Source organism: Ahaetulla prasina, chromosome 5 (genome assembly GCF_028640845.1).
Source record: "Ahaetulla prasina isolate Xishuangbanna chromosome 5, ASM2864084v1, whole genome shotgun sequence".
In the NCBI taxonomy this organism is placed as follows: domain Eukaryota; kingdom Metazoa; phylum Chordata; class Lepidosauria; order Squamata; family Colubridae; genus Ahaetulla; species Ahaetulla prasina.
This window is the reverse complement of record NC_080543.1, coordinates 817679-831705: the sequence shown is the minus strand read 5'-3', so window position 1 is coordinate 831705 and position 14027 is coordinate 817679. Positions and strand designations below refer to the sequence as shown.

The 14027-nt window shown below is 51.3% G+C and overlaps 1 protein-coding gene across 1 annotated transcript; it reads right to left on the bottom strand.

Moving 5' to 3' along the window:
* Positions 1-474: 474 nt before the first annotated feature.
* Positions 475-9224, bottom strand: LAMTOR1 (late endosomal/lysosomal adaptor, MAPK and MTOR activator 1). Its single transcript, XM_058185306.1, has 5 exons — positions 9024-9224; positions 4840-4982; positions 3819-3896; positions 2387-2513; positions 475-1225 (listed from the first exon to the last, which is right to left on the bottom strand). The coding sequence occupies exons 1-5, from the start codon at positions 9063-9065 to the stop codon at positions 1133-1135; spliced, it is 483 nt and encodes a 160-aa protein (XP_058041289.1). The 5' UTR covers positions 9066-9224; the 3' UTR covers positions 475-1132.
* Between the last annotated feature and the right edge of the window lie 4803 nt (positions 9225-14027).

Genomic DNA, 14027 nt, shown 5'->3' with positions numbered 1-14027 from the left:
ACAAGGTAGCCCAGAAATCTTTGTTGCTAAGTGACCCGCAACTTCTGAAGGAAAGCCATCCCACGGCTCAATTGTTCCCTCAGAAAATCCCCTCTTAATTCTCAGTTGGATCTCGTGGTTAAGCTTCCATCTGTTATTTCTTCTGCTGCTCGGAGAAGAGGTTGACCCCCCCCCCCCGCCTCTTCTTTGGGGCAGCCCCTCAAATACTGGAAGATGCTCTCCTGTCTGCCCTGGTCCTTCCTTCTCTTCCCTAGACTAGCCAGGCCCAGTTCCTGCAGGAGTTCTTCCTACGTTTTAGCCTCCAGCCCCCTCATCGTCTTGGCTGTTCTTCTCTGCCCTCTTTCCAGAGTCTCCACCTCTTTCTTTCTGCCGGGGTGACCAAAACTGTCCCAGCGGAGGGCTCACCATGAAGTATAAAACAGTCTTTCCACCCTTCCGCTTCCAGTCAAATAAAGAGAAGGCCTTTGCTCGGATGAATATATTTATACTTTTCTTAACCTACTTTAGCAAAACCAAAAAAAAAAAAAAATTAAAATGACAGCTCAGCGAGGTAAAAGAGGGGAGGGGTACAGACCGAGGAGGAGGCTAAGGTCGAAAGGCTTCACTTCCAAAGCCCTTAAAAGCTCTAATTCACCAGGGCTGCTTCCCCACCCACTCTAAAACAATCAAAGATCAGGTGATGGAAGGGAACAATCCAGCTCAGCCAGAAGGGGAGGGGGGGGAAGAACAAAAGCCCCCCCCCCTGGCTTGCTTGTCTCCCTCCATCCCATCCTCTCCCGCACAAAGTCAAAATTCCAGAGCCACAACCACAAAGGTAAATGAAGCCCACCGCCCGCCCGCCCACCCCTCCCCCGGCGTGAGTCCCAGAGTCACCTTCCTCCTGGTGCCCGACCGGGCACTGCCTTGCCAAGCCAGGGAGAAGAGGAGGAGGAGGAGGAGGAGGAGGAGGAGGGCGCCAAGTGACGGGTCTTGTCAGCCTCGGCTCTCCACACGTTAAGTGTCCCTGTGGCCAGATAACAGATCCAGTGTCCCTTCTGGTGTGCGAGGTCCACTGCGGTGTCGATCCAGTGGTGGGGAGGAGAGAAATTAAAAGTGGAGGAGGAAAACCCAAACTCGGGCGAGAGGACGGGCATCAGGGGATCCCAAACTGCACCACCAGTTCTTCTTTCGCATCCACGCGGATCTGGGAGAGGGCACTGAAGGCATAGGCAGCTATCCGGGAGACCTAGAGGAAGGGGGCACAGACGTGAGATGAGGGGGAGGGGGAGGCTTTTGGGAGAAGCTTCTACCCATCCCCCCCAGCCATGGAGGAGAGGCTTCTGCCGGGATGCTGGCACTCCTGTGGGGTCTTTGGGGTTCTTGGAACTTGGCTGCTTTCTTACAGGCGTTTCATGACCCAACTAGGTAACATCATCAGCGCTACAAGGGAGGAGGGTTGCTCTCTGCTTATATATAGTAGCTGTCCCTGTCCCTGTTACCCCAATCAAGGGACTACCAACTCAGACAAAGAATTGAACAGTAAGCGACACCCTAAGAGCCACGGTGGCCCAGTGTTTAGGGTGCAGCATTGCAGGCTGACTCTGCCCACAGTCAGGAGTTCAATCCTCACTGGCTCACGGTTGACTCAGCCTTCCGTCCTTCCCAGCTGGTAAAATGAGGACCCAGATGGCTGGGAGCAAGAGGCTGACTCTGTAAACCGCTTAGAGGGGGCTGTAAAGCCCTGTGAAGCGGTAGATAAGTCTAAGCGCCATTGCTGCTGCTAATTGACAAACTAAGAACAGTCCTATTAAGACAGGCTGGGTGACTTTAGGCCAATCAGCAGGTGACAGTGAGTTCTAGTCCTGCCATAGGCATGAAAGCCAGCTAGGTGACTTGGGCCAACCCCCAGGAGATGATGAGTTCTAGTCCTGCTTTAGTCCACTGGGTGATCTTGGGCCAATCATCATGATGGCGATTTCTAGTCCCATCCTAGGTAATACCTAATAAAAGCCAGGTGGGTGACTTTGGACCATTCATTCCCTCTCAGCCCAACCTACCTCACAGGGTTGTTGTGGAGAAAATAAGAGGAGAAAGGAATATTATGTATGTTCATCACCTTTAGTTATTTTTAAAATAAAAGTGGATAAAAAAAGATATATACATTATATATAAAATGCAGAAGATACTGGTATTTAAGCCCCAAGGGATGGAGCCAGCCTGCTCCTGCAGCTGAAAGTCCAAGAGCCCAGGGAAGCAGAGGGGGGTTAGGGAGCCTTGCCAGGCCGGCTGGGGCACATGGGAGCTGTTGCCTGTTCCTGCTTCAGAGAGGAAAGCCAGAGGGAGCCCCTCTGCCTCACAGAAGGGGAGATGCCCGGCGTGGCTTAATTCCGCCGGCCAAGCCACCTACCTGTTGCAGGTCTGCAAAGGGCACGGGGTCACTGGCGAGTACTTGGTGCGGCTGGTTGGTCAGCGAGGGCAGCAGAGGGAGCTTCTTCCAGTGCGTGAGGCTGCTGCTCAGCACGGCCAGCCGGGTGCTGGGGAGGGGGGAGGAAGGGGGGGAGAGAGGGATGGAGTGACCAGGGGCAGCCCCAGAAGGCCCACAATTGTGCCTACAATTCTCCACTTGCGACCAGGGGCTGAACTGAACCAAATCACCAGGCGATTCTGATCTGCACCCCCCCCCCACGGCTGGTGCGTTGTTTCCTCTTAAGGAGCATCGGGAATTTCAGTCTCCAGGACTGAATAGGCTAGACAGCCGGTTTAAGTACAGGCAGCCCTCAAGTTACGACCACAATGGAGCCCCAAATTCATGCTGCTAAGTGAAACATTTGCTAAATGAGTTTGTCCCATTTTTCCACCTTTCTTGCCACAATTGTTCAGTGAATCACTGCAGCTGCTAATAACATGGTTGTTAAGTGAATCTGGCTTCCCCATTGCTGGTCAGATGGTCGCTAAACGGGATCACGTGACCTCGGGACACTAGGATCGTCATAACTATGAGCCAGTTGCCAAGTGTCTGAATTTGTCACGTGACCCTGGGGACGCTGCAACGCGTGAGAGAAACAATCCTAACAATCCTAAGTGTGAGAAACAGTCACAAGTCCCTTTTTTGCGCCGCTGTAACCCTGAACAGCCACTAAATGAACTGTTGTAAGACGAGGTGTGAAACCGACCTGTGGGCTCTCAAGGAAGGGGTGGCTGAAAGTGATTTTGCAAGAACGGAACCAGAAACTGAGTCTGATGCAGCAGCTCCCCCAGAAAGGGGGCTCGGACTCTCCCAAGCCTTGGGGCTGAAACAGCCCCCTCCCCAATCCCTGGAAGGTGATCTGCCCCCTCCCCCACCTGTGATTGACAGCAACAGCTGCCTGGCCCGGCTTGTGTGAATGCTCTGTTAGAGAACAGATCTACAGGCAGTCCTTGACTTACAACCACAAATGGCAGCAGCCGCTTCTGTTGCTAAGCAAGGCGGTTAAAGGACATTAAGTGATAAGACATTAAGTGAGTTGCACCCAATTTTACCACTTTCCCCCCAGTTAAGCGAATCACTGCAGTTGTGTTAAGTGAAGCTGGCTTTGCCCCGTTGGCTGGGAAGGAGCCCAGCAGGCTGCAACCATTGTTCATACATGTCATGTGAGAATGGGGAGGCTGCGATGGTCATAAGGGTGAAGACCAGTCGTAAGTCACTTTTTCAGCGCCGTTGTAAAATGCACGCAGGAAGATGCAAGTCAAGGCTACTTACAACTGTGATCTCAGGGCAAGGCTGCCTAAGGGAGGTTAAGGAGCCCCCACCCAGCAGCGCCAGTCTTCTCCCTCCCCGCCACTGCCCAGGGCCCCCGTACCTGTACTGCCGCGCTCGGTCCATGTACTCGTGCTGCTCCATCTGCTGCTGATCTGCGGCTGAAACATCAATGATGTTGCTGCAAAAAGGCAGAAGTACCTAGGGGTTAGAGAAAGCCACTCTCCACCTGCCTCCCTCAGGATCGCACAAATCATCCTACAGCCCTTGGGCCCAAACCAGAACCATGGGCAGAAGCAGGCCACGGCTCAGGGCTGGGTAAGGGCTACCTGTGGAAGATGGGCCTGGAAGGGCCAAGAGCCCAAGGCTTTCAGCAAGGGACGGTCTCTTCCACCCCCCAAGGCCTTGGCACACTCGGAGCCTCAAAACCGGGCTTGGCCAAGTGGCCTGGGGACGTTACGTGGCGGAAGAGGGTGGATAGTGGACCAGGAAGAAGTTCCCACTTCCACCTTGCAGTATTCCAGTCCTTAACTTAATTTCGGTTTATTTAACCTCTAACGCTTCCACTTCTCTTCGTATGAGATTTCTAAGCCTCCGAGGGTCGCTTGGTAGTGGGATGGGTGTCAGACAGATTTAATACATGAAAACAACAAAAGAAGGGATGAAGGAAAAACTACATTCTGAGTATTATTTTGGCATTGAAAATATCCCTATCAGCCGACATCCTGTGATGATCCCTGTAACACCGTCAAAACATCCCCACTTGGGAAGGATTCGAAAGGCGGATAAAAATGCCAAACCCAGTCCGATCATCTGGCTGATTTTGCAGTGAATGATACTAACAGAAAGGATGAAGGACAACCAGTACCCAGAGGTACCCCTGGAAATTAATTCAATTCACCTGGGTCCCCCAGAATAAGCAGCTGCTTAGTTTAACTAACCCCACATCCTGGCTTATGGGGACAGTCCTTTTAATGTTTTTCCAATGTTTTTATACCTATGCTTTTCTTCTTTTGAAGCTGCCCAGAGTCACTCAGGAGAGAGAGACGGATGGCATGTAAATTTAATTAATAAAAACCAATAAAAGCTTAGTCCCCCCCACGTGCCCCAGACCAAAGACTTACATGGCTGTCTTAGCCAGAATGGAGGAGAGGAGCGCCTGCTCGTCCGTCCGGGCTGAAGGCAGAGTGCAGCAGGATTCCATTCCATTCATGGACTTGTTGGGTGGGCTGGAGGCTGGGGGCAGCAGGGGCTTGGACTCCTCCCCCTGCAAATGACAGAACAAGGAGGAGGAAGTCAGTCTGGGGAGGAGCAAGCAGAACCCGGCAGGCATTCCCAAATCCCTCCTGGACAGGGTCCAAAAGACAAGCTTCTTGGTAGAAGAGAATATTTGTAGCTCAAGGTTGAAATGAAGGGTCCTTGGTGCTCTTTGAACGTGATGGTTTTCTTGCAGACGTCTCATGACCCAACTAGGTAACCTCATCAGGGCTAGGAAGGAGAGGGGTTTGCAGAGGGGAGGAGGGAGGGGGGAGGGGGGAGGAGAAAGATTGCTGTGGGGTCCATTGTGCTCTATGAGGTTGGTTGCTTTCTTGCAGACGTTTCACCACCCAACTAGGTAACCTCATCAGGGCTACAAGGGATTTGCAGAGAGGAGAAGGGAAGATGGAGAGGGACTGTGGAGTTCTTGGGGCTCTCTGAGCTTGCTGGTTTTTCTGCAGACGTTTCATGACCCAACTGGGGAACCGAATCAGTGCCAGAAGGGAGGGGGGATTTGCTTCCTGCTTATCTATTGATCAGTGGCTTGCCTGTCTGTGGGTGGGACAGTCAAGGAACTACCAACTCAGACAAACAAACCGTAAACGGCCTAAACAAGAAACCGCCATGACCACTTCCACCCACAATGACAAGGCAAGCCACTAGCAAAAACCCCTCCTTTCTAGCACTGTTGAGGTTACCTAGTTGGGTCGTGAAACGTCTGCAGGAAAAGCAGCCAGCTCAGAGGTCACCAAGGACACCCTAGAGACAGACCTCTCCCCCTTCTTTCTGGTCATCAGTCCTGCCTTCCTCCCTCTGCCAACTTCCCTTAAGGGACGGAAGAATTTTCCGGTTCCCACCGGCCGATGGCATTTCACGTGACCACGAAGGAGCCCTTTGCTCTCCTCTGCAGCTGGGAGGAACCACTGACCAGCCTGATGCTGCCAGTCACATCCTGGCCCACGCCGGCTATTTCGGTTATTCGCCAGTGGGAACTCTGCCATCTCGGGAACTCTCCAATATGTTTACAAGGAGGGGAAAAAGCTCTGCTCCAGAGCATCTCTCTTTGGCTCTGGGACTTTCCTCGGCCTTTCGCTCACCACCAACAGGTCATCCTCGACTTACAACCACCATTTCCGTTGCCAAGTCAGTTTTGCCCCATCTGATGACCTTTCTTGCCACCGTTGTTAAATGAACCAGTGCGGAATCCGGCTTCCCCACTGACTTTGTTAGATTACAAAAGGTGACCTCAGAACACCGCAACCGTCATAAACAGGTGTCACTTACGAAGCACCTGAATTTTGATCCCGTGACCTTCGTTATCCTACTAAGTAACCACCGTGAATCTGGATCACGTCTTGTGACCTTCTGACAAGGCGAGTCAGCGGGAAGCCAGATTCCCTCAACAGTCAGGTTACTAATTTAGCAACTGCCACAATCCAATTAACAACTGGAAAAAGAAAGGTTACAAAATGAGGCAAAACCCATTTATGTTGAAATTTGATTGGCTGCCCATCTTGCCACAGGGTAACTTTAACAACGGCCCCACTTAGCAATGGAAATGCTGGGCTCCATTGTGGTCGTAAGTGAAGGACGGCCCGTATCAAGGAAACTTCTGCAAGGCAGAAGAACCAGCAACCTCCCAACTGGAAGGAAGCTTTCAAATCACCTCCAAAAAACCAGTTCGGCCATTAACTGTTATCATGCCGTTACTGTCCTGCGCACAATTTTTAATGGGCGAACAATGGACACTGCACACCAGAACAACTAGACACAAGAACAGTTTTTCCCCGAAGGCCATCGCTCTGCTAAACAAATAATTCCCTCAACACTGTCAAACTATTTACTGAATCTGCACTACTATTAATCTTCTCATCCTTCCCATCACCCATCTCTTTCCACTTATGACTGTATGACTGTCACTTTGTTGCTGACAATCCTTATGATTTATATTGATATATTGACCATCAATTGTGTTGTAAATGTATCTTTTCTTTTATGTACACTGAGAGCGTATGCACCAAGACAAATTCCTTGTGTGTCCAATCACACTTGGCCAATAAATTCTATTCTATTCTATTCTGACATTTTTAAAATTATGGGCTGTCGGCCTGAGCTCTGAGCTTGGCAGTTCGATTAAATGTTTCATCATTTTTAAAATTATACTTTTACCCCACCTTTTTATACATAATTCAAGCAGCAAACCTCTCGCCTCTTTTTCCTACCACCACCACCCTTTGAGGTAGGTTGAGCTAACAGAGAGTGACTGCTCCAAAGTCGGCCAGCTGGCTTTCACTCTGAACCACTCTGGAGCTAGTGGTTAAGGCAGCAGACTCTGAGTTCTAGTCCCGCCTTATGCATGAAAGCAGGCTGGGTGACTTTAGGCTGATCTAGTTCTAGTCCTGCCTTTGGCAGGAAAGCCAGTTGGGTGGCTTTGCGCCTGCCACTCCCAGGCCAACCCACCTCACAGGACGGTTGTTGCGGGGAAAAGAGGAAAAATGACTCAAAGATATTTGCGCCTTTAGATATTTATAACAATAATAAAGGCAGGATATCAATAAATATAAACAAAACAAAGCTGGCCCTCTGTAAAGTAAAGGGAGAACACCAGTTGGGGTAGTAGGGGGTAAGGCATCAGGCTAGAGAAACGGGGGCTTGAGTTCTAGTCCTGCCTTGGACAGGAAACTAACTGGGTGACTTTCAATCTTTCACTTTCTCATCCCAGGAGGGAGGCAATGACAAAACCAACCCCAAAGCCGGCTGCCAAGAAACCTGCAGGGATTCCTCCAGGCAATCACCAGGACTCAGGTTGAAGGCAGCCAGTTTGAGGTCCTGACTAAAGGTCCCAGATTGGGAACAGGAAGAGTGGCCTTTCTGGCCCTCCCTTAGGCGGGGAAGCCGGCTGGGTGGCTTTGGGGCAGCCCTTCCCTTCCCTCCCTCCCTAGCCAGGAGGAGGATGAGGAGGAGCAAAATAACCAGCCCAGAAATCTTGCCAAGAAAACTGCAGGCACAACAAATAAATAGAAGAGAATGTGCGCACTCAGGGCTGAACTGTGGGGTCCTTGGTGCTCTCTGAGCTTCATGGTCTTCTCACAGACGTTTTCTGACCCAACTAGGTAACATCATCAGAGGAAACATCCAGATAAGCCGGGATTGACATCAGACAATTAAGCAAAAAACAATACCCCAGTCAAGGAACTAGCAAGGAGAAAACTACACTTCCACCAACACTGGCAGGGCAAACAGCTTATATAGAAACAGAGAACAAACCCCACTCCCTTCTAACACTGATGCTGTTCCGTAGTTGGGTCATGAAACGTCTGCAAGAAAACCACCACAGTCGTGGTCGTCCTCTTTTTTCTCTGTCTCTTCCTTTTTCCCCTTCTTTCTCTTCCCCCTCTACTCCGCAATCCCTCCTTCCTCCTAGCACTGATGATGTTCCCTAGTAGGGTAATGAAACATCTGCAAGGAACCCACCAAGGTCAGAGAGCACCAAGGACCCCATAGTCGTTCTCCTCCTCCTCCTCCTCCTCTCCACAAGCCCACTCTTTTCTAGCACTGATGTTGTTCCCTAGTTGGGTCATGAAACGTCTGCAAGCAAACCAGGCAGCTCAGAGGCCGGAGGGGACCCCACAAAAGGCTCCAAGCCTCCCTTTGCCCCAGACCCTCCGTCCTCCGTCCTGCGTTGTCCGCCGAGCCCCCACCCCTCCCCGAGCCCCGCCAGCGCTGCCGCCCACCACCTCCACAGAGACCCTTTCCGGATTCCCCAGACCCAGAGAGGCCCCCCTCCCCCACATAAGAGCAGAGGGGAAGGGAGGGGGAGAGCGGGGGGGGGCTGGAGGGAGTGGGGGGGGAATCTTCCCTTGGCTCCCCCCCCCCAGGAACAGCCTGCCTCGACCCCGCCTCCCCCGGCGGCGCCCCTTCCCCCAGCCGGCTCCCCCGGCCCGTGAGGGAGGCGGGGAGCCCACTAGGCCGCGAAGCTCCCCAGACCCGCCGGAGGGGACCCGGCCTCCTCCTCCTCCTCCTCCTCCCCTCCCCGGGGCGGGGCCGAGACCTGGTCGGAGGCTTCGTTCTCGCTGCTGTAGCAGCAGCCCATGGCGGCGTCGGGGGGGGAGCGGGGGGGCGTTCGCGGCTCTGCGGCTTTCGCTGCTGCGGCGCCTCCTCCTCCTCCTCCGGCCGAGGGGACGGGAGACCCTGGCGAGCCCCCTCAGCTGGCGCCTCGCCTCCTTCCGGCTTCCGGTGACGCGGCGGGGACTTCCGGGAACTGCGGGTGGGGCGGCGGCACGAGACGAAGGGGCGGGGCTCCCCTGGAGTCACGTGACCCTCGCACGGGCCTCGCCGCGGTCGGATCCCCCCTGGCTCCGCCCCGCCTGGCAGCCGATACTGCGCATGCGCTTGTTTGAAATGCTCTGTCTATGGTCATCTTTATTTTATAGAATAGAATAGAATAGAATAGAATAGAATAGAATTTATTTATTGGCCAAGTGTGATTGGACAACCAAGGAATTTGTCTTGGTGCATATGCTCTCAGTGTACATAAAAGAAAAGATACCTTCATCAAGGTACAACATTTACAACACAATTGATGATCAATATATCAATATAAATCATAATCATCAATTGTGTTGTAAATGTTGTACCTTGATGAACGTATCTTTTCTTTTATTTATTTTTATTAATTTATTTATTAATTAAACTTTTATACCGCCCTTCTCCCGAAGGACTCAGGGCGGTGTACAGCCAAGATAAAAAGCAGTAAGTATACAAAGTTAAAAATCAATTTAAAATACCTATTCAATAGTGGCCGAATTAAAACCGTCAAATTGACCAACATAAAATACCCCATATAAAATTACAGAAAATTTAAAAATTTAAAATTTAAAATTTAGAAATTTAAAAAATCTAAAAAATCAGTCCAGTCCCGCTTGGATGAATAAATAAGTTTTTAATTCCCGACGAAAGGTCCGAAGGTCAGATATTTGGCGCAAACCGGGGGGAAGGTCGTTCCAGAGTAGGAGCTCCAACAGAAGGCCCTTCCTGGGGCCGCCAGCCGGCATTGCTTGGCGGACGGCACCCTGAGAAGACCCTCTCTGTGAGAGCGTACGGGTCGGTGGGAGGCATGTGGAACAGCAGGCGGTCCCGTAAGTACCGGGCCCTAAGCCATGGGCGCTTTGAAGGTGGTAACCAAAACCTTGAAGCGCACCGGAAGACCACAGGTAGCCAGTGCAGACTGCGCAGGAGAGGTGTTACCGGGAGCAGCGGTGCTCCCTCAATCACCAGCGCAGCTGCATTCTGGACTAACTGCAGTCTCCGGTACACTTCAAAGGTAGCCCCATGTAGAGAGCATTGCAATAATCCAGTCGAGAAGTGACGAGAGCATGAGTGACCGTGCATAAGGCATCCCGGTCAAGAAAGGCGCAACTGGCGGACCAGGCGAACCTGGTAAAAGCTCTCCTGGAGCGGCCGTCAAGTGATCTTCAAACGACAGCCGTTCATCCAGGAGAACGCCCAAGTTGCGCACTCTTTCCGTTGGGGCCAGTGACTCGCCCCAACAGTCAGCGCGGTTGCAGCTGACTGTACCGGGATGCCGGCATCCACAGCCACTCCGTCTTGGATGGATTGAGTCTGAGTCTGTTTCTCCCCATCCAGACCCGTCGGCCTCCAAACAACGGGACAGCACTCGACAGCTTCGCTGGGGTGGCCTGGGGTGGAAAAGTACAGCTGAGTATCATCAGCGTACAGATGATAACTCACCCCAAAGCCACTGATGACCTCGCCTAACGGTTTCATGTAGATGTTGAACAGGAGGCGAGAGAATCGACCCCTGCGGCACCCCACAAGTGAGGCGCCTCGCCGATCTCTGCCCCCTGTCAACACCGACTGCGACCGGTCGGAGAGGTAGGAGGAGAACCACCGATAAACGGTGCCTCCACTCCCAACCCCTCCAACCGGCGCAGCAGGATACCATGGTCGATGGTATCAAAAGCCGATGAGAGATCCAACAGGACCAGGGCAGAGGAACAACCCCTATCCCTGGCCCTCCAGAGGTCATCCACCAAGCGACCAAAGCTGTCTCCGTGCTATAACCGGGCGGAAGCCGGACTGGAGCAGGTCTAGATAGACAGCTTCCTCCAGGTACTGAGGAACTGCCGTGCCACCACTCTCTACAACCTTCGCAACAAAGCGAAGGTTGGAACTGACGATAATTACCCAAAATAGCTGGGTCCAGGAAGGCTTCTTGAGGAGGGTCTCACCACCGCCTCTTTCAAGGCAGCGGGAAAGACCCCCTCCATCAAAGAAGCATTTATAATACCCCGGAGCCAGCCTCGTGTCACCTCCTGAGTGGCCAGCACCAGCCAGGAGGGGCACGGGTCCAGTAAACATGTAGTGGCATGCAGCCTCCCCAGCAACCTGTCCATGTCCTCGGGAGCCACAGAATCAAACTCATCCCAAACCACATCAACAAGGCGAGCCTCAGTCATCTCATCTGGATCATCGCAATCTTGGTCCAAGCTATCCCGAAGCTGAGCGATTTTATCGTATAGATAACCACTAAACTCCTCGGCACGTCCCTGTAAGGGGTCATCCCGTCCCCCCTGGTGAAGAAGGGAACGGGTCACCCGAAACAGGGCGGCCGGGCGGTTATCTGCCGGCGCAATGGGGGAGGCGTAGGGCGCCTCGCCACCCTCAGTGCCACTAGGTAGGTCTTTGAAAAGACCTAACTAGTGTCGATCAACCGGGCGGCTGGACCTCCAGGTGCTCTCTAGGCGTCTTCTCCGGCGTTTCATCTCTCTCAGCTCCTCAGTGAACCAAGGAGCTAATCGAGATCTGCGCCGGGTCAGTGGCCGCAAAGGCACGACACGGTCCAAAGCCCCAGCGCGGCCTGTTCCCAGGCGCGACTAGTTCTTCAGTCGTGCCATGGGTAAGATCCTCAGGAACGCCCAAGCTCCGTCTGGAACCTCTCAGGGTCCATCAGGCGCCTGGGACGGAACCAACGCATTAGCTCCGTCTCCCTGCAGTGGTGAGTAGCGGTCTGAAAGTCTAGGCGGAGGAGAAAATGATCTGACCATGACACGGTATTGTCACTAAATCTCTTACTACCAGATCATTAAACCACTGTCCAGAGATATAAATCAGATCCAGCGCAGATCCCCCCGTGTGAGTAGGGCCATCAGTTACTTGAATCAGGTCCAAGGCCGTCATGGAAGCCTGGAACTCCTGAACCACTGTTGATGACAAGCCAGCCGATGGCAGATTGAAATCGCCCATGACCAAAAGTCTGGGGATCTCAACAGCCACCCCGGCAAGCACCTCCAGTAGCTCAGGCAGGGCTGTAGTCACGTAGCAAGGAGCCAGGTACGCGATCAACAAACCCATCTGATTCTTATGGCCCCACTTCACAAGAAGGGATTCACAGCCGGCTATCTGAGGAACAGTGGTCTCTCTCGGCTCTAGACCCTCTCTCATTACAACCGCCACCCCTCCACTGAGAGCATATGCACCAAGACAAATTCCTTGTGTGTCCAATCACACTTGGCCAATAAAATTCTATTCTATTCTATTCTATTCTATAAGGATTGCCAGCAACAAGTTATAGTCATACAGTCATAAGTGGAAAGAGATTGGTGATGGGAACTATGAAACGATTAATAGTAGTGCAGATTCAGTAAATAGTCTGACAGTGTTGAGGGAATTATTTGTTTAGCAGAGTGATGGCCTTCGGGAAAAAACTGTTCTTGTGTATTTTGTCACAACAGTATACACATCAACATAAAACAACAACACATCATATAAACATATATATAAGCAAAAGTATGCAACAACTATATTAATTTGATATAACATATCTCTAAACGTCTTCTATTTTCTCTCTCTTTCTAGATATCTATATCTAATATATCTATTCATCTATACATACATACGTTTATATATGTGTGTGTATGTGACTCGCATAACCACTGTGGCAAGAAAGGTCATAAAACGGCAAACTTCACTGAAGAAATGTCTGGCTTAGTAGTGTAGGAATTTAGCACCACCCCCCTCCTAGAAGAATGAAATATTTTAGAAAATATTTAAAAAGGCAGAATATATTTCTCTGGATGAGAAATGGAGAAACATGTTTTAAAGACAAAGCAGCTTCCTGACCTCCCCCCACCTGTGTCAATGGGCCATTAAAGCCTCAGCCAAGCTCACTCATTTCCCCCACCTTTGTCAATGGGTCAGAGGTAGAAACTCATTCTCCCCATCTTTGTCAATGGGCAATTAAGGCTTCAGCCAACCTCACTCAATCCCCCCACCTTTGTCAATGGACCATCATTTGCAACACAATAGGACTCATCTAGCAACAGAAACTCACCACATGGCAAGGCTCAGGCAAGCTTGAGAGACAACCTACAACCTTAGCTAAGACCCCTATACCACCTGGGAGTTTGACAACCAATCAGGATACTCTTCCTGTGCCCCAGAAAGTTCAAAGCTCAGAAAAAGCATAAAGCCAGGGAGCGCACAGGATCTCAGCCCTTTTCTGTTCAGGAACTCAAGCCATGTGATCCTGACCACCATTAAAGCATCTTTCCAAGCAGCCTCCATATTTCCAGTGTCTTTGTCCCCACTTGGAACTGAACCCAGATGGATATTTCTTCCAACAATAGATAGATTTCTCTATCCGCCGCTAAGTGAGACATTTCTTCAGTGAAGTTCGCCCTGTTTTATGACCTTTCTTGCCACAGTGGTTAAGTGAATCACTGCTCGTTGTTAAGCTAGTAACACAGTTGTAATCTGGCTTCCCCATGGACTTCACTTTTCCAAAGCTTAGAAAAGGTGACCTCAGAATGCTACGACCGTCATAAATATGAATCACTTGCCAAGCATCCAAATTTTGATCATGTGACCATTGGCGTGCTCTAATGGTCATAAGTATGAAAAAAAGGCCATAAGTCACTTTTTTCAGTTCCATTGTAACTTTGAACGGTCACTAAATGAAATGTTGGAAGTCGAAGACTAGCTGTATTGGACGTCATTTTCAGATGTGAGGGTTTCAGCTCCCAGAACTCCCTGG

What these genes read in the sequence shown, in the direction of transcription:
- LAMTOR1 (XM_058185306.1), bottom strand. Translation starts at nt 9,065, where the DNA reads ATGGGCTGCTGCTACAGCAGCGAGAACGAAGCCTCCGACCAG. An exon ending in ATTCTGGCTAAGACAGCCAT is followed by an intron (nt 3,897 to 4,839) that starts GTAAGTCTTTGG and finishes GCCTTTTTGCAG; the next exon opens with CAACATCATTGATGTTTCAG. An exon ending in GACCGAGCGCGGCAGTACAG is followed by an intron (nt 2,514 to 3,818) that starts GTACGGGGGCCC and finishes CCCCCTCCCCAG; the next exon opens with CACCCGGCTGGCCGTGCTGA.